The 16,798-nt window shown below is 46.1% G+C and overlaps 1 protein-coding gene across 8 annotated transcripts in view; it reads right to left on the reverse strand.

Annotated features, from left to right (window-relative positions):
* The window catches only part of LOC134928285 (sp110 nuclear body protein-like), a 200,914-nt gene that overhangs the window by 50,352 nt on the left and 133,764 nt on the right, over nucleotides 1–16,798 (reverse strand). For 6 of the 8 annotated variants that reach the window (XR_010177884.1, XM_063923859.1, XM_063923869.1 and 3 more), the window contains exons 10-14: nucleotides 15,113–15,172; nucleotides 14,827–14,886; nucleotides 13,532–13,645; nucleotides 493–606; nucleotides 284–343 (exon numbers count right to left, since the gene is read on the reverse strand). Coding sequence is in view for 7 of the 8 variants with exons in the window: in XM_063923859.1 (XP_063779929.1) it covers nucleotides 284–343; nucleotides 493–606; nucleotides 13,532–13,645; nucleotides 14,827–14,886; nucleotides 15,113–15,172 (408 nt within the window). In the remaining variant the exon portion in view is untranslated. The remainder of the gene's footprint in view (nucleotides 1–283; nucleotides 344–492; nucleotides 607–13,531; nucleotides 13,646–14,826; nucleotides 14,887–15,112; nucleotides 15,173–16,798) is intronic. The other 2 variants (XM_063923879.1, XM_063923888.1) reach the window with 2 other exon arrangements.

A 16,798-nucleotide genomic window follows, 5' to 3' on the forward strand; every position in this document is an offset into this window, starting at 1 on the left:
TACAAGCAGAAAGCACAGTGCAGATCATATAATCCAATATCTGACATCCTATAACAACTTTATCCTATAGGTAGACAACGTCTTCCAGTCATATCAATTAATGTCATATGGGACCAACTGAATTTGCTGCAGGTACTACAGTGCATGTCGTCAGCGGGTAATGCCGTCTGCTTAAGTCTCCTTATATTTTGCTTGCTCCTATATGAGCAGTTCTGCTTAATGCCTAAAGCAATAATATGGTTATATGAACACATGTGGAGCAAGTCAGCATTTAGATGCATACCTGTGGATGAGCCGCTGGATTTCTGCTCCTGTATTTCATTGGCTTGATCTAGACGGGACACTAAAATAGCATAAATACCACAAAATGTATGAGAAAGCTCTGTACAGACACTGAGTTAAATGAGCTCCACACATATATATTATTCCACATGATAATTCTGCAAAATGTTACATAGCAAGATGAGCACAAATAAAAAAATAAAAAGTAACCTTTGTGTCTCTTCCTTCCATTAACCAATTCCAATTCATAATCTGGTGGCTCAGTATAATTAATCTGCTTCGTTCTGCACTTTCTAATTGGCGCCGTCACCGTGTCATCCAAATCTGTGTAATGCAAGCAGAAAGCACAGTGCAGATCAATAATCCAATATCTGAGATCCTATAGCAACTTTATTCTATAGGTGGATATCAAGTCTTCCAATCATATCAATTATGATCATATAGAGACAACTGAATTTGCTGCAGGTAATACATTGCGTTTCACTAGTGGGTAATGCCGTTTGCTTAAGGGGGGTATTCAATTAGTGCCGTTTTTTTCGCCTAGATGAAAAAAACTGCACTTTTTGCTATTTTTTAGGGCGAATGGGGATTCACCATATGCAATAGCAGGGCTGTTTTTCACCTAGGCGAAACATTTGGCAGGAGCGAAAAACCATGTAGATGGGCGAATCCACGTTTTCACACCTGTGCCAACGAAAACGCAGGCCGTTTTCAACGATTTTGAGCCATTTTTCGCCAATGCAATTTCACACAAAAAAAAAAAAAAAAAGAAGTGAAAAGGCATTGGCAAAAATGCCTTAAAAAATGTGAAAAAATGTCCCGCAATTGAATACTCAGCGGGGTAAATTCGATAGCTCCGAAATTGCAAAAGCTAATTGAACCCCCCACCCCCCCCCCCTAAATCTGGTTATATTTTGCTTGCTGGCAGGGAATACAGAACAGGCCGTCAGATTATCACTCAGGCGTTTAAAATTTGCCCAATTGTACATCCTTTAGGCTCCTGGGAATTTGATGACATTGACCCCCACACTCCTTTATGGAATGCCAAACCACTGCGGAACTATCTTCCCTTCAGGTGAGAGGGATTTGGGGAAACAGAGGCATAGTTTCTCTGGGGTGTTTTTAGGAGGATAATTTGTTGAAATCATTTACTCAACTTCGTAGTGACTATCAACTCCCGTATACTATATTTTATAGCTACTTGCAGCTTAAGGGACCCATACACTACAACGATTTTGCACGATTTCAACCTTTCGGGCCGATATATCTTATGAAAAGTGTCAAATCGTATGTGTTCTACATCCAATCCGATCTGATGCGCGGCCCTGTGAACATCGGATCGGAGCCCCTAGGAGCTGCACTAATCATATATCGGAATTGGATGGAATCGGATGGAAAAAGTGTGTTTTTTTGTGCATGTAATATATCGCATGTGATGTATCACAGGGAAGTTTGATTGGCATTCTCTGGACACTCCCAGCCCCCCTAGCCCTCTAATTCAGCTCATCAGATATATCTTATGGTACAATTGTATGCCGTACGATATATTGCACGCGATGTATAGCGGCTTCATCAATCGCATGCGATATATCTTGTGCAAAAATAGCACAAAAGTACCAAATCATATGGAATCACCCCCGGGAAGGTCCCGGGGGAGTTGAAGGGAAATTACATCCGACTTCAGCCTCAGATATATAGTTGTAGTGTATGGGGCCCTTTAGGCATGCCCTATCTGCCCAATTTAAAGGGACATCACCCCCACATCCATGATTCTCCACTTAAATTATTCCTGCTTTCTATTAGCACTACAAGGACTCTCTCCTCTGTATTTGTACATAATGGTAGCTCGCCATTCTTCAAATTTATCACGCCTCAAATTAAGGTGGGAAGAAGATGTGGATCCGATGTGTGACGAATATTGATCTACAGCTCTGGGAAGTCCAAGGGAATCCACGATTCTAACAAATCCAACTTTTTATAGCACAAAGAACTTACCTTACCCATGTGCGTCTTCATAAATTTGGAGGTTGGATGCAGTCTGTCCCAAATGTGGGGATACTCCAGGAACATTTTGGCATCTCCTATGGACATGCCCACAGATGAAGAGCTTTTGGGGACAGGTGCTACAAGCAAATGGCTCTATGGATATACCTCAGTCTGTTCTCACACCTACTGTTTGTACACTAGTTACTCTAGCTGAGAATGTCCTAGACCATTACATCAGACAATATATTGTTCATTTATGTTCCATAGCTAAGGTTTGCATTGCAAGGACGTAGTTGGCACTGACAGACCCTAAATTCCAGGAATGGGTTCCTTTAGTTAATACCACGGTGTTAAATGAACGATATGTTAATATGGCTCACAAGGCTGCATCCAAATTTGTCTGTATATGGCACCGGTGGCTACACTCCATATACAATCAAGTATTGGATGAAGGATCTGATGTCCCAGTTCTTTGATCGTTGACTCAGGTAGAAGGCACCGGTTATCCAGTATTGGCAGTCTGCTATCCCCATTTCTATATTACTTACTTTTAGTGGAGGCTGTGTGGGGATGGGGAGGTTGGATGGTTTACATTGTAACTTTGACTCTCTTTAAATTTTTCACTTAAAATTTGTAATTTTGGTCTTTGTAGCTACGTCTCTGTAATGTTCCCTAATAACATGTATACCAAGAGCTGCTTTTCTGCTCAATTTTATTGTACTACTGTTTTCTTTTGCTTTTACGTTATTTTACATGTTTGGTGTATTGTTGTGAAAACCATTAAAAAGTTTCTCCATTAATAAAAAAATAGTCTCCTTATATTTGTTTGCTCCTATATGAGCAGTCCTGTTTAATGCCTAAAGCAATAACATATACAAAGTAAAAGCATTTGGATGTGGCATGCATCCAAACGCTGACTTTTGCTCTATATATGTGGATGATCCGCTGGATCCCTGCTCCTGTATTTCATTGACTTGATCTGGACGGGGCACTAAAATAGCATTAATACCAGAGAATGTATGAGAAAGCACTGCACAGACACAGAGTTAAATGAGCACCGCACATATAACAGTGATCGCGCTGAGCGAAAAAATATGTGGGTCCCTGGGACCCCTCACTTTAAAAAATTGGGGTCCTACTCCATTGTTTCTGGGTCCCATCACAATTTATGCTTTATAGGCAGTGCTAGGGGCAGGCAGCAGTTGGTGCAGAACTGGGGGTTGAGGCAGAGAACACTTGGGGCAGGGATGGGTAGGGAGGGTTAAGGACAGGTAGTGCTGGGGGTATGGAGGGGTTAAGGGCAAGCATCAGTTGGGGCACAACTGGGGGAAGTCAACAGTTTGAGAAGTGCTGTGAGCAGGTAGCCGTTGGGGTACAGGGAGATAGTTGGTGTAGGGAGGGGTAAGAAAGGCAGTAGCTGGGGCAGTACTGGGGCAATGCTGGCGGTAAGAATGGTGTAATTGTAGGTAGCTACTGGGGGCAGTACTGGGGATAGGGGTAGATTGCAGCTGGGGCAGTACTGGGGGCCAGGAGTGGGTTTGTGGGAAAACAGTACTGGGGCGGGGCGGGGCCTGGCACAGCATGGAGTAAGCAGCAGGCTGCTGTAGCTCCCTATTCTTCATCCTTGAACCCATCCGGTGTTTTTGGAATTCACACTCATCTGCTGCTGTGTGAACCTCTCCTGCACCCCCTGAGACGTCTGGCGCCGCTGTGCGCCTTGTGCCTACAGAGATTTGGACATTGTGGAGGGACCTCCCCGGCCCGCAGCAGCGCCTTCTGCCCTGCTTGTGACCTCTCCCTGCACAAGGTACTCTCCCCTCCCCTCTCTGTGGTGCTGGGACACATGCTCTTTTATTAACTGCTGCTGGCAATTACAGAGGCCTGCTGCTTCCCACCCAGTGTGCTGCAGTATATATGTTTATGCCTGGGCCCTGCATTGGGCTGGTTGCCTGAGTCTCTCTCAACATATTTGGATTACAATTCTGATGTGCTGCACTGCCTTCTATGAATACTGACTGTGCCCTGTTTATCTTGGATCCTGTTTGATCACACTCAGGGGTGCATTTTGTGTTTCTTAATTCCCTGAAGCAGCTACTGTACTCCAAGCTTCACTATATAAGACTTTGCCACTCTCTTTGTGCTTATTTACTCTTTTTCTCCTGGAGCGATTATTCCTCCTGCAGTAGTATGGGAAAAACCGGCAATGCTGCTGCCACTGCTGCGCGCTTGGAAAGATTTGCTAGAAATCCACGCGGGCCGACACCCCCGTGTACCCAGGCTACACCGCCTCCCTCACCGCAGCACACTTCGGAGGAAACCTCTGTTACTGATGTTATGCAATCCACACAGCAAATTCTGAAAGCCATCAATACGTCTGAGACGAGGGTGATGGACAAGATCGGCCAGGTTCAGGCTGATTTCTCAATTATTCGTCATGACATGCAAAGGCTGCGTGAGCGTGTGGGGGGTGTAGAGCAACGTGTCTCTGACATTGAAGACGTGACTGCACCACTCAAGGATAGTGTCGCTGACCTTTCATCCCAGATGGCTGCTATTAAAACCAAGTTGTCGGATATGGAGGGCCGCTTACGAAGAAATAACGTACGCTTTGTGGGGCTGCCTGAGCGAGCTGAGGGTACACATCCAGAAAAATTCTTGGAGGACTGGCTACTCAGTGTGTTTAAAAAAGATGATTTTATTGCGCAATTCGCGGTGGAGCGCGCACATCGTTTACCCTTTCAGGCCCCCCCTCCTGGTGCCCCAGCGCGCACCTTTATTGCCCGCATGCTCCACTTCAAGGATCGGGATGCCATTCTCCGCCTGGCCAGGTTGCACGGTCCGTTGCAGTTTGATAACCACTCTGTGTCTGTTTTCCCTGACTTTGCTATGGACGTACAGAAATCCAGGTCCCAATTTCTTCAGGTCAAACGAAAGCTGAGGGACAGGCAGATTCAGTATTCAATGCTGTTCCCTGCCAGACTGCGGGTGATATATGAGGGCTCCGAGAGAGGCCGAGGCGTGGCTGGAGCAGAGACCCCGTGCACCTCGCTGAATGGAGCTCCTATTGTACCGCCAGTTTATTCTGTGGTTTTTTTCGCTCTCTCTCAGGTTTTTCTTTTTGTTTAATTATGTGAGAGTTCATATGGTTGACTATTGTATGTGAAGGTCTTTTTACCGGGGGCCGCTCTCCTTTACAGGGAGCCCTTGCTGTGATATAGTAGTTGGGGGTGTCTACTCCTACCTGTTCCCTTTTTACGACCTTTACTATTTAGTTTTTTTTTTAGTTTAGGCAACGGGAAGTTTGGTTGGGGATATAGGTATATCTAGGTTCCTGATGGATGTACAGGGTGGGGGGTGGGGTGGTTGGGTTGTTGCTGTTTTATTGTTTTTTTTCGCTTAAATATTGGTATTTTTTGTTATGGTCAAGTACTGCTGGTGATTTAAGGCTGCAATGTATCTTTATAGTCATGGTGGATGTGTTCTGGCGTCCTTGTTTCTCAATTGCTCCGAACTTTTTCTCTTCCTCTCTTTTGCGTATTTGTACGCCTGCTGCTCTGCTCTACATGTGCTCTGATGAGGTATTCTCTGTCATTGTGTCATTTCACCTTTTTCTCCTTTTCTCTTCTTTTCTCCTGTTTTCCAGTCTAACGTCTTTCAATGTTGGTAGCATCTGAGGGGCTTCACCTACTCGTCTGGAACGTGAGGGGCCTTAACAATAAAATAAAGAGAGCATTGGTCCTGTCGCAAGCTAAAAAATATAAGGCGGATATTATTTGCTTTTCGGAGACTCATTTGGTTGGTGTTAAGACGATGGCCCTGAAAAACCCGTGGGTGGGATGGCTGTTTCATTCTACCTTTTCACAAAATGCCAGGGGAGTGTCTGTACTTATCAGAAAATCTGTAAATTTTCATTTAGATCATAGTCAGGTGGATCAGTATGGTCGCTTTGTTTTTCTTAGAGCCTTCGTTAACTCCACCCTTCTACATATTCTTGCAGTATATGTCCCCCCCCCCTTACAATAATGATGTTTTGCGACAAGCTATGTCGTTTGTTGCATTGTCACCATCTACTCCCACCATCTGTATTAGTGACTATAATAATGTAATGGACTTATCTTTAGATAGGTGGAGAGAGAGCCCCCATACTGATCTATCATCTCCTTCTCCTACCCCCTTCTCTAATTTAACTACTGAATTGGGATTAATTGATATTTGGAGGGTCCGGTTTCCCCATGAGAGCCAATACTCCTGCTATTCGGCTACTTTTAATACATTCTCCCGTATTGACCTGGCCCTCATATCACCATATTTGACCCCTAAGGTAACTCAGATTAAATACTTAGCCAGAGGGATTTCCGACCATTCACCTGTTTTATTGGTCTTAGATCCTTTGTCTCCCCAGGGGGTCTTGTTTTGGAAACTTAACCCATTCTGGCTGTCCTTAATGAGTGATGGAGCTGATTTGCTTGCTGACTGGCGAGACTTGCAGGATTTTAACGCCTCCTGCCCTACCCCTACTGTTAAGCATGATGCATTTAAAGCCTCTATCCATGGCTCCCTTATTAGAAGGGTGGCTGCTATTAAAAGGTCTAGTAGGGAAGAGGAATCCCGCCTTGAAAAAATTTGTTGTCAATTAGAAGCTGACTATATTTTGCACAAATCCCCCTCCTTGCATGCTAGCTGGGAGATGGCCAGACGGGAGTGGACGACGTTTCTTTTAGATAAATCCAAGCGTCGGTTATTGTTCTCCAAGCATTCTCTATACTCACAGGCGGAGATTGGGGGTAGTTATCTCGCCTTCCTATCTAGGGAAGAGAGGGGTAGTATTTCTGTCCAACAGGTGTGTGATCTCCAGGGTGTTATGAAGTACTCGTGTCCTGATATTACTGAAGTATTTTTTGATTACTACTCTTCGCTGTACGGGTCTAAAGTGTCTTATACAATGGATCAACTGAGAGACTATCTCTCCCATATACAATTGCCCCAACTGTCTCCGGAATCTGTTGAATATTCTGATTCCCCATTCACCACTGAGGAATTAGATGTTGCTATAGCATCGTTCCCCAATAATAAGGCTCCCGGGTGTGACGGAATACCCATTGAATTGTACAAACGCTTTAAAGAATTCTATACCTCTTATTTGGTTGAACTATTTAACACTTTGTTTGACTACGGTTCTTTGCCGCCCTCGATGTCTGAGGCTATACTAATAGTAATTCTTAAGCCAGGTAAGGACCCCACCTCCCCGGACTCCTATCGCCCTATCTCCCTATTATCTACAGATGTAAAAATTTTGGCTAAAATTTTAGCTGTTCGTTTAAATAAAGTTGTTACATCTATTGTCCACTGTGACCAAACGGGTTTTATGCCGGGGAAGTCTACGGTACAGAACCTCCGAAGACTCTTTTGCCATCTGCAGAGAGGGGACAGGTCCGAGGCGGGGGCAGTGGTGGTGTCCCTGGATGCTGCCAAGGCCTTTGACTCGGTAGAATGGGGGTACCTGTGGGAAGTGCTTCATAAATTTGCGTTCGGTCCTAAATTTGTTCGGTGGGTCCAGTTGCTCTATTCTTCCCCGGCTGCTCATGTTTCAGTCAATGGTCATGTGTCACGACCCTTTTCACTGGAGAGGGGTACGAGGCAGGGCTGCCCACTCTCTCCGGCCCTATTTGCCTTGCCATTGAACCGCTAGCTAGTTGCATACGTATGTCCCCGGATATTGTAGGCATTAAGGTCGGGAGCTATGTTTATACTATTGCACTATATGCTGACGATATGCTTTTATTTCTTAATGATTCTGAGAATTCGTTACTCACTATGTTGCAGTTAGTTAATCATTTCGGAACTTATTCTGGTTTACAGATAAATTGGAACAAGTCCAATATCTACCCCATATCTGGTGTTCTCCCTGATGTGACGGACTTTGCCCGCTGCAGTGGACCCTCCAGTTTAAATATTTGGGGATTTGGATCTCTCCTTGTCAGCAGGACTATGTTGAATCAAATGTGGAGCCTGTGACACGTAATTTTAAAAAGAAGGCTCACCTGTGGAAGAAGCTTCCTCTCACTGTGATCGGCCGTATTAATTTATTTAAAATGTCTATCCAACCCAGGTATCTGTATGTACTGCAACATTCTCCTGTGTACATACCTAAAAAAGTTTTCTCCTCTATTGACAGCGTATTGAACTCTTTTGTTTGGGGAGGCGGGGCGCCTAGGGTGGCTATGAAGGCTCTGGTTAAGTCCAAGTTAGATGGAGGTCTTGGCCTCTCTAATTTGAGAATTTACTACTTGGCCTCTCAGCTGGTTTACCTTTCTTGTTGGCTCCTGGATGCAGGTGGGGACACATTGTTGGGGTTCTATGCCGAGTGGGTGGAGTCTCCTCTCTCTCTACTTCATTTTTTGCTATCTGGCTCTACTCTCTCTGGTCTTCCCCCTATTCTTAGACTGGCTCTTCTGGTCTGGCGATTGGCGCACACCTTTTTTGACTGGCAAGACATTGATACTGATACACCCCTGTGGTTTAATGCCTCATATAGGGAGCTACTGCCCCTATCCTCGGATACTTAATGGCGGCAGATGGGAGTTATAACATTTGCTCAGCTTTATGATAATGGTATTCTTAAATCATTTGAGCGGCTACGTGGCGACTATGTTGTTGCTAATACTGCTTTTTTTCACTACCTCCAGCTGCGTCATGCACTGCAGGCGCAGCTGGGTACGGCCCCCTTAACTATATCGGTGTCTCCAGTCAAGAAATTGCTCCTTTCGTTGGGGTCCAGGGGACACATATCTCTGATTTATGCCGCATTGAATGTGCAGGTTAATTCTCATCTGTTTGACCCCTTGAAACTTAAATGGGAAGGTAATATTGGCGATCTCTCCAATGAACAATGGATACAGATTTTGGGATCCATTCGTTATACCACCCCGTGTGTTCGATATCAGCAGGTATATTTTTATACCTTACATAGAACATATCGTACCCCAGTAATGTTGTATAGTGCACATCTTCGCTCTGATACCTGCTGTCCGCAGTGCAATGGGGAGGGTGCTGACTTTTGGCACCTATTATGGTCATGCCCAAGGTTGGCACCATTTTGGGCTGCAGTTTGGAATGATATTGTCCTTACAGAACCATCATTGCCAGGAATGAACTCTAGATTGTGCCTGTTCGGGTTAGACCTTGAAGAGACGCATTCTCTGGTCATATATCGTTATGTACTATGCTTAACCACTCTGGCAAAAGTCTTGATAGCCAGAAAATGGTTCTCCCCTGAATTACCCAATATATCTCATTGGCGGGCTCTGGTCAACGAGGTTTCTGGCCATGAACGAGCAATGTTTAGATCTAGTGACATGCTGGTTAAATACTCTAATAAATGGGATAGATGGAATACGTCAGCCCTTGGGACGTGATGGAAAGGGGAAGGTATTCTGTGTAATGTATACTGTAGCTAATACGGAATGTGATATTATGCCTGTTTGCTCTGGGGCGATGCGGGAAGCATAGAGGCTTTAGAAATGACTCCTCATTGTTGTATTGACTATATATATGCGATATGTTGCCTGCTACATGTCATATCTTGTTTAACAGATATACTGTAAATCCAATGTCATTAATGTTTTTGATATACTATTTTTTGTACTTGACCTGTTTGTTGAGCTAGGTTTAGCTGCTGTATGTTTTTTTTTTGTGTGTATATGTAAAACACTATCAATAAAAAATTACTGAATTTAAAAAAAAAAAAAAACAGTACTGGGGCAGTGCTGGGGGTAGCGAGGGGGAAAGATTGTGGGGTTTGAAAGAACACTGCTTTCTAATTATACCAGCAAATCAAAGTGAAAGGTAGTTTTCTATTGCCGCTGTAACTGGCGATAGAAAAAGAGACAGAGAGTGACAGGAGAGACAGTGATGCAGGGGAGAGGCAGAGGGTGACAAGGAGAGATAGTGGGAGACAGAGAATCAGTGGGTGACAGGTAGAGACAGAGGGTGACAGGAGGTTGTGATCGTGAAAGACAGTGGGTGACGCCAGGGTGTAGATGCAGCGGGAGGCAGTGGGTGACAAACAGGATAACGGGGAGAGGCAGTGGGTGAAAGGGGAGTGAGGTGACAAGTAGAGATAGTAGAAGACGGAGAGGCAGTGGGTGACAGAGGGTGACTGGATAAAGAGGGTGATGGGGAGAGATAGTGGGAGACAAGGAGGAAGTGGGTGACAGTGTCACATCTCCTTTATGTGTGCACAGATGAAGCCTGGGAGTACGCTCCAGCTGCTCCCATTGCGATGGATATGGGACAGACCTAGAAGAGAAGCGCCAGCTGTGGAGAATCGGGTAAGGGACCCAGGGTAGGAGGACCAGACAGAGCGGTGGGGATGGAGCCATTATAGAGCAGGAGTAAGGGGGAAGGGCAAGTTGGGGCAGACATTGGGTGATGGGGTAAAAATGCAGAACATCCCTAAATAATAATTAGAACACTCTGGGGATAACTATGGAACCACTGCCTGCTACAATGTCTCACCTGGTGAGTGCACCCCCAGGGCCCCAGCACCCTCAGCTCATCCACTGACACCGGATGCAGCAGGTGAGACTTCCTCCAATTCTCCCAGAGGCATTCATGCTGCCTGCTCAGAGACCTCTCACTCCGCACCCCGCAGAATCAGACTAAGCAGCACTCCCAGCCACACAGACAGTGTCAGTGAACTGGAGCGAGCTGTGCAGTGCACACAGCTACTCTGACTCAGCTACAGCCAGAAGGGGGCAAAGTCACGACTGCTGTTTCTTGTGCAGACTCTGCTGCACTGTGCTTCTCGATCTCTGCTGGCCACAGTGATCTGGACACAGGGGAGGGGGAGAAGCCGCAGCTCATGATTGCAGACACACTCGGGCACCGGGTGCCGCGGGCTGCCTGATCACTGTGACCAGCAGTGATCGGGATACGCTGTAGGAAGAGCCGTGGGTGCAGGGGGTCCGGGAGATCCCTCTGATATAGGTGGCTGCAGCTGCCAAGTAGGTAAAGCCCAGTCTGGTGTGCCACTTACTATCATGTTGTGCTATAGCAGCATGATTACTGGTAGCAGCGGTAGGTAGTGTGATGGTCTGAGGGAGCTGGCACACAGCAGCAGGCAGAGTGGTCACTTACTTGCAGTGATGGGGCAGAGACGCCTCTCTCCCTATGCAGCCCATGTGAGCACATCCCAGCAGATCACCATGCGGCAGCAGGGAACTTGCTGTACTATTTTGCAGTGCTCTGAGAGCCCGGCAGGGAGCTGTGTGTTACAGGGGGCGATCTCCCTCTGGATCCATGACAGTGTATACAGGGAATGGGCACAGGTGGGCTACACAGTGAGGGGGTTAGGGTTAGGTTGCGTCCTGGGAGGGTTAGGGTGCAGGGAGGGGGGGGTTAGGGTTAGGCACCCCCTTCTGAAGGTTAGAGTTAGGCTGTGGGACGGGAGGGATAGGTTTAGGCAGCGGGGACGGGGGGCTAGGTTTAGGGTCAGGGGGGAGAGGGTAGGGTTAGACATTAAGGAGGGGGGGGTTAGGGTTATGGGGGAGAGGGTATAACACCCCTTACTCACCCCTGTCTGCTTTTTTCTCACTCAGGATCCCAATATTAGTATTTTTTACGTCGGGATCCCGTGCGCCGGCTTTCCCTAATGATCCGCAGACAAGGATGCAGTATACACAGGATGGGGGCACAGATTGACTTCACAGTGTCGGTGTACACAGGGTTGGAGAACAGGGAGGCTACACACAGTGTACTTCATACCTTTAGTCTGCAGACAGCTGCTACACAGCAGGACACCAGTCTCCCAGTGCAATCAGCAATTACTCCAGAGTTGAAGTTGGGAGTTCATATAAATCTAATCCAGAGTGCTCTTAACTCCAACGCCCCCTGTGCCCCTCCAGCAGCAGGCTGCCTGTAAAGGCCCATACATACTTGCCGATAAAATGAGCGACGTCACTCATTTTCCCCCTCCCTGAGCGACGTCGCTCATTTTATCGTTAAGTGTGTATGCCGCCAGCGACGACCGATGCGCGGACCCGCGGGTCGGCAACGATCGTCGCTGTCGGCAGTGCATGCATGCAGGATCTGGACTGTCGTCCAGGAGCCGCATGCACGGCTGGCGGAGGCGTGACGCCACTGAGCGATATGAGCACTCATATCGCTCAGTGTGTACAGTTGGCCGCCGACCGGCCGGCCCGGGAGGGGTAACATTAGATGACGTCGCTCATAGAGCGACATCGTATAATGTGTACGGACCTTAACTCCAGGAGCACGACAGGAAGAGTAGCCTGATGTCGGCCAGGGTTGGGAGGGGGGACTTAAGGGTTGCAGTATGCAAACTATTTTACTGTGTAGTCTAGTGAAGAGATTTCTTTACTCCTGGGAGGAGGGAGACAATGGGAGGGTTAGAGAAGAGGGACATTAGATTGTAATCTGGTCTGCCGCACAGGATGGAGGGGGCGGGGCTGGAGCTTGCAGTCCTCTCTGTAAATGGTTGCACAACGTTTCTGCACTATGCCGAAAGCTACAGTATGTACGGCCAGCCCAGCATTAGACTGCAATAGGATACCAGGTTGCCGCAGCCCTGTAAGTGCGCTGCATAGCTGCGCAAAGTTTGAGTCAGAAACCCTGTCCCGGAGCACATACTTTTGCGCCCTCCCCTGAAGCCACCAGTGCTGGTCCCGATGCATATTCAGTACAATGGGTTAGCCTGTGCGCTGCCGCTCAGTTCCTGGTGAGAGGTAGCCTCTGTTTTCTTAAGCAGCACAGGAGTCCGTCTTGCTTCCGGCTCAGAGCACACTGCTGACTGCAAAAGCCAGCGAATCCTGTTACCCGGAGCCCGTGGAGGAGGATGCCCAAATGCAGATTGAAGCTGCACAGCGGTACGCTGGGGGTGTGCTGGCGGCCAGAGAGGGAAAGACAAAGGTCTCAGGGCAGGGCGAAGGCGCAATTGAATGGGGAGATGGGAGACGCTGCCGGCCTGGCAGTGACTGGCTGTGAAGGCTGGGGACGCTGCGGTGGTGATTGGTTGAGAGGGGAATATTGCCGGCGGTGATTGGTTGAGGAGCCAGAGAACGTCCTGCAGGACCCGCTCATATTTCAAAATTGAGTCCCTCACTGCCTGTAGCGCATATAATATACGCGCTATAGTGCATTTTTGCGATCACTGTATAAGGAAAACATATTACACAGTATAACTCTGCAGAATGTTACACAGCAAGGTGAGCACAAATCTAAACAGGAATAATAAAAAAATAACCTTTGTGTCTCTTCCTTCCATTCACAATGTCCAAGTCATAATCAGGTGGTTCAGCATAATTAATCTGCTTTGTTCTGCATCTTCTAACTGGCGCCGTCACCGTGTCATCCAAATCTGTGTAATACAAGCAGAAAGCACAGTGCAGATCAATAATCCAATACCTGAGATCATATAATAACTTGGGGGTAATTCAGACCTGATCGCTCCTCTGTGAATTTGCAGAGGTGTGCGATCAGACAGTCGCCGCCCAGACAGAGTGAATACCTGCCCTGTGCAAATCTGCGTACGCCTTACGAAAATCTCTGCAAACGCCGGTCAGCTGCAAATCTGTTCGCAGCTCACTCACCATCGAATGATTTTTCCAGTCTGTGCATAGCACAGGACCTACTGCTACAGTGTGATAGACTCAGGATGTTCGGGGCCGGAGCTGACGTCACGCACCCTCCCTGAAAAAGCTTTGGGCATGCCAGCGCTTTTCCTGACACCCCCAGAAAACGTCCAGTTACCACCCCCAAACACTGGCTTCCTGTTAATCAACTTGTGTATGCCTGGAGATCAATAAGTCTGCTCGCATGTGCGCACTACGATCCATACGCATGCGCAGTCATTCGATAATTGACTGCCTTGCGAATTCGCACAACAGCGATCAGGTCTGAATCGGGCCCTTTATCCTATAGGTGATCATCGTGTCTTCCAATCATATCACAGTTGGTGTTGCTGACGTAATGCTGTCCCCTTCAGTCTCCTTATATTTTGCTCTCTTCTATTTGAGCAGTCCTGTTTAGTGTTGAAAGTGGAGTGTGCTACTGTGCAGCCTCCATGTTGCTATTCTTCCAGAGAAGCTTCATTCCCTGTACCAAGAAGGCTGCCTAGGCTACTACTGAGCATGTGCAGAGCCATATTAAGACTGTGTTAGAGTGCCACAGTGGGAGACAGTAGTCTTCAACTTAGCTGAAGTGGACCTGCGGTTACTTGCTGATATAACCGCTGTTCCAGCACCACTGCCCAGTGCCCACATATACTTACTCGTTGGTGGCTGTATAACACCGTGCTCTATCTACCAGTGTGTATAACAGTGAGTACGGCTGTACTTGCTTTATCTTCAATAAAACCACTCCACTGGTTAAGTAACGGGGCTGTTCGTAGTTGTAAGGCATCCGCCGGTGTGTACAGAAACTCTGCTACATCATCAAGCCTGTACACACATATTTCCAACATTTAATGCCTAATGCAATAATATGGCTATATGAACATACTCCCATATGTGGAGTTAAAGTCAATGTTTGGATGCGTACCTGTGGATGATCCGCTGGAATCCTGCTCATGTACTTCTTTGACTTGATCTGGACAGGATACTAATATGACATTAAAACCAGATAATGTATGAGAAAACGCTGTACAGAAACTGTGAGTGAAATGAGCACCGCACAAATGTGGTAGGAATTATGCCACAGGATACTTCTGCAGAAAGTTACACCCCAATGTGAGCACAATTATAAACAAAGAGTAATTTAAAAAAAAAAAAACCTTTGTGTCTCTTCCTTCCATTAACCAACTCCAAGTCATAATCAGGTGGCTCACCATAATTAATCTGCTTCGTTCTGCTTCTTCTAAATGGTGCTGTCACCGTGTCATCCAAATCTGTGTAATACAAGCAGAAAGCACAATGCAGCTCAATAATCCAATACCTGAGATCATATAATAACTTTATCCTATAGGTGGACAACATGTCTTACAATTATATCAATTACTATGTAATGTGTCCTGCTCATAGGTTTATTTTATAAAATACAATTGGCTACCTGTTGCCCTTAGTTTATTAAATATCATTTAAACCACTCAAAGAATTAATCTTGGATGATGAGATAACCAAATGAAGATCATCTTATTCCTGCAATATTTGTCTGGTTACTAAATGAACTGTATATTACAGGTTATGGTGGTATGGAATAAAATGGCATTCAAGCCTCCATTTTATTTTTCTTAATACTTTTAATTCCGCTGACTACTGGTGCCCAGCTGGAGAACATCCCATTGACCACTACTCGTTGTACCCTGTCATCCAGCCAATTTCCTATCCATGTACAAATAGTATTTCCTAGGCCAAGTTCCCTTAATTTGATGATCAGTCTCCTGTGAGGCACTGTATCGAAGGCTTTTGCAAACTCTTAATAGACCACATCCACTGCTTTTCCCTGGTCAAGATTATTGCTCACTTCCTCATAGAAGCTAATTAAGTTAGTTTGACATGATCTGTCCCTCACAAACCAATGCTGACTCTTGCTAATAAATTTAGTAATCCGCAGATAATCCTCTATGCTATCCCTCAAAATTTCTTCCAATATTTTACCCACTATAGAGGTTAAACTAACTGGTCTATAGTTCCCAGGATGATTTTTAGAGCCCTTTTTAAATAATGGCACTACCTCAGCTATACACCAATCCCTCGGTACCATACCTGATTTAATTGAACTATAGAAAATCAAGTATAAGGGTCTTGCAAGCAGTGCCTTAAGCTCCATAATAACCCTCGGGTGAAAACCATCTGGGCCTGGTGATTTATTAATCTTTATGTTGCTTAGTCTCTCCAGGACTACTTCCTCACTTAAACAAGCATCTAGCCAAGAATCTTTACCTTCACTGTCGTTATGCACTACTATTACCGTCTGATCCTCCCTGGTGAATACTGATGTCAGTATATCCACTTTTATTTTGTCATCGTTTATCAAGGCTGCCAGTTCATATTTTAATGGGCCTACGTTCTCCTTTTTTTTTTTTTTTTTAAATTGTTTATTTTAATTTTTAGGTTATAAACATCACCACAGCTCCCCACCACACGTGGGGTGAGCTGTTGTCGTGTAACAAATACAACCAAAGACAGAGATATAACCTTGGAACAAAGATCATGCGGTTCCCAGCTTGCGACAAGAAAGAGAGGAGGTAAACAAGGAGAAAAAGATAACATATGAATCATTAATCATACATTTGTTAAAACGAGAAGCATTTATGGATTATACCTCTGGGTGAAAAAAAAAAAAAGACCCTACTGTCGGATGGGAACCGGAGATTACGCACTTAACTATGGCATTAGAAAGACGGAGTCTAAGGAGAGAAAGAAAGAGCATGAAGAGAGAGAAGGGGGAACGGGACAAGACGGGATGGGAATAGAATAGGGGGGGGGGGGGGGGGAGACCCAGGTTTGGGGGGGCGCCGCCAGTGCGCCTCCTCAATCCGCTGACCTCGTATAGGGCGTTAGTGTAAAAAGGG

The sequence above is a fragment of the Pseudophryne corroboree genome, chromosome 1 (assembly GCF_028390025.1).
Source record: "Pseudophryne corroboree isolate aPseCor3 chromosome 1, aPseCor3.hap2, whole genome shotgun sequence".
Taxonomy (NCBI): domain Eukaryota; kingdom Metazoa; phylum Chordata; class Amphibia; order Anura; family Myobatrachidae; genus Pseudophryne; species Pseudophryne corroboree.